General features: G+C 47.2%; 1 protein-coding gene across 1 annotated transcript; it reads right to left on the reverse strand.

Moving 5' to 3' along the window:
- Positions 1–46: 46 nt before the first annotated feature.
- Positions 47–2,130, reverse strand: F5147DRAFT_657436 (uncharacterized protein; the record flags this gene model as incomplete). The annotated part of the gene is made up of 14 exons (XM_041434271.1): positions 47–102; positions 162–711; positions 831–887; positions 941–1,144; positions 1,205–1,324; positions 1,370–1,387; positions 1,460–1,471; positions 1,557–1,568; positions 1,632–1,643; positions 1,710–1,721; positions 1,791–1,802; positions 1,946–1,957; positions 2,024–2,035; positions 2,092–2,130. Coding segments are annotated over 14 exons (1,128 nt in total), but the record flags the coding sequence as incomplete, so codon positions are not given.
- Positions 2,131–2,634: the final 504 nt, after the last annotated feature.

The following is a 2,634-nucleotide window of genomic DNA, read 5'->3' on the forward strand; positions in this document are numbered from 1 at the left end:
TCTTGAGCTTGTCCGTGTCGGTGTCGTCCTTGGAGGGCAGAGAGACATTGCCCGTGAGCTCATGAAGCATGAGAAGTTTGTTTGGAGACTCCTCGATAGCATCTGCAGGAGGATCATCAGCGCGCGCGTACGATAAATCACTTCTGTTGGTTTCAGCTCACCCATGTCAAAAAAGCGAGCGAGCCAGATGGCCTTTGGCTCCAAGATGGCTTTGGCGTCTGCCACCTTTCTCTCTCCAATGGAGCTGTCGTGGGTGTTGCGAGCGTTGTCTGCCTCCTGTATGCCCTGGTTGTAGTTGTAAAATTCTTGTGCGTAGTGCTCGCCCATGAAATGACATCTGTGCGACCCGTTGTATAAGACCATCTTGGCGCCCGGCTTTCTGGCCGCACTCGACCAAGTAATGACATTCGAGTATTGCCCAGATTTCAGGGGCTCCAGGTTGCCTCTGACATGCTCCTTCTTCACTCCGATGAAAATTGCATTGGACGCGTGGCAGTTTAGCAGTCCTGAAGCTATCTGGTTGGCGTCGATCTTCTTTATGATGGAGCTATTGATCGGTCGGCAGTTGTAAACCTGACGGATCATCTCTGGACCATTGCCCAAGTCGTTCTTGGTCCCTCCGACATGAAGAAGACCATAACCAAGCTCCGCCACCAGCAGATCATCAAGAATCTGCTGGGTCTGCAGAGAGCGTTGTTCCCCTGCTGCTTTCTGCAAGCGTGTTAGCATACGCGCATCATATAAAGATCAGAAGGTCACCTTCTTTGGAAGTCGCTTCTTCTGCAAAGTATGGTCAGACAGTCGTCCGCATCGTCATCATGACGGCTTACCTTTGATGACTTTGCCTTTTTGGTCTTGCCTTTCGCTGCCGACGTCGTAGCGCCTTTCTGTTTGACTTTTGAGACCGATGGCAATTTAACATGCGCGTATGATGACTGACCTCTTCATTCTCCTGTTCTTGCTCCTCCTCCTCCTCCTCCTCCTCCTCCTCCTCCTCCTTCTCCTCCTCCTCCTCTTCTTTCTCATCATCATCATCATCATCCTCCTCCCCATCTGTGGCATCTTCTCGTTGCTCTGCAGCATGTTCTTCCTCTCTGCATTCTTCATTTTCCTCTGCTGATTTGTCTTGCACTTGCTCCTCGTTCTGAATAAAATGAGGATCATCCATCTGCACGATATTTAGCGTGCGCGTATGCTGACTGACCTCGTTCATTTCAACATCTTGTTGCTCTTGGTTCTGCTCCTCCACTTCCATGGGGGCGTCTTCGCTCTCCTCTTCGCTGTCTTCTTCGCTCTCCTGTTGCTGCTTCTTCTGCAGAAGAATCTGTCAGTATGAGAGGCTCGCTAGCGCACGCGTATGCTGATTTACCTTTGAGCTAGAAGATACCTGGAGAGAGAGAGAGAGAGAGAGAAGTTGTCAGTATGAGAGGCTCGCTAGCGCACGCGTATGCTGATTTACCTTGGTGGAGATCTAGAGCGTTGGTTGGAGAAAAAGAAAAAAAAATGGATGCTTCAGCGACAAGGTGACGTGCTAGAGGGGGCGCATGCCAATTTACCTTTGTAGACACCTAAAGAAAGAGAGACCACTTTAGTACTGGTTCTGATGCTAGAATGCATGTATGCTGATTTACCTTGGAAGGCATCTGAAAAGAAAGAGAATTTAGTTAGTATTGATGGTGATGCTGGCAGACTTGTGCTTGCTGGCTCACCTTGGAATGGGCCTGGAGAGAGGAAGGGAGAGAAGACTTTAGAAACTGGTGGGATGCTAACATGCATGTATGCTGATTTACCTTGCTGGATATCTAGAGAAAGAAAGACAAATAGTTTAGTGCTGGTGTTGATACTAGCATGCATGTATGCTGATTCACCTTCTTGGACAGCTAGGGAGAGAGAGAGCATGAGTTAGTGCTGGTGCTGGTGCTAGCATGCATGTATGCTAATTTACCTTGCTGGAGCCCTAGAGAAAGAAAGACAAATAGTTTAGTGCTGGTGTTGGTGCTAGCATGCATGTATGCTGATTTACCTTGCTGGAGCCCTAGAGAGAAATTAAGTAAATGAATATTTAATTGGATTTAAATATTAATTTCTTACTTTGTTTGCTGATGTTGTGACATTAGCTTTGGTAGGCATGGTGGCTATAGGTATTGTGTATTGAAAAGTTGCTAGTGAGATGGTGGTGGTATGAGTTCAAAAGGTATAAAATTAAAAGTTGACACCTATTTGTATATATACTTTGGGAGGGATAAATATAACTAAATACATGACTAATCATGGTAAATATTGTTATTTCATAATTACATAAGCACTCCCTCTTTTGTCCCAGTTGCCCCACTAAATATGTCCTGCTCTTTTTATTAGGGTACACGTATGCTAGCGAGCCGCGCGGTTTTCCAATTTCCTGGCGCGGGATCTGTGTCGCCTGATTCCAAATGATGACCCATGAGTCCGTGGGAACCCAGGGCATCTTTCCAGACTGCATTTGTCTCCATACCTTAGCATCTGCCTGCGAGTATCTTCTTCCCTTTTATTAGGGTGCGTGTATAGTAACGAGCCGCGCGGTTTTCCAATTTCCTGGCGTGGGATCTGCGTCGCCTGATTCCAAATGATGACCCATGAGTCCGTGGGAACCCTGGG

The sequence above is a fragment of the Suillus discolor genome, assembly GCF_016758755.1.
Source record: "Suillus discolor strain FC423 chromosome Unknown F5147scaffold_85, whole genome shotgun sequence".
NCBI lineage: Eukaryota > Fungi > Basidiomycota > Agaricomycetes > Boletales > Suillaceae > Suillus > Suillus discolor.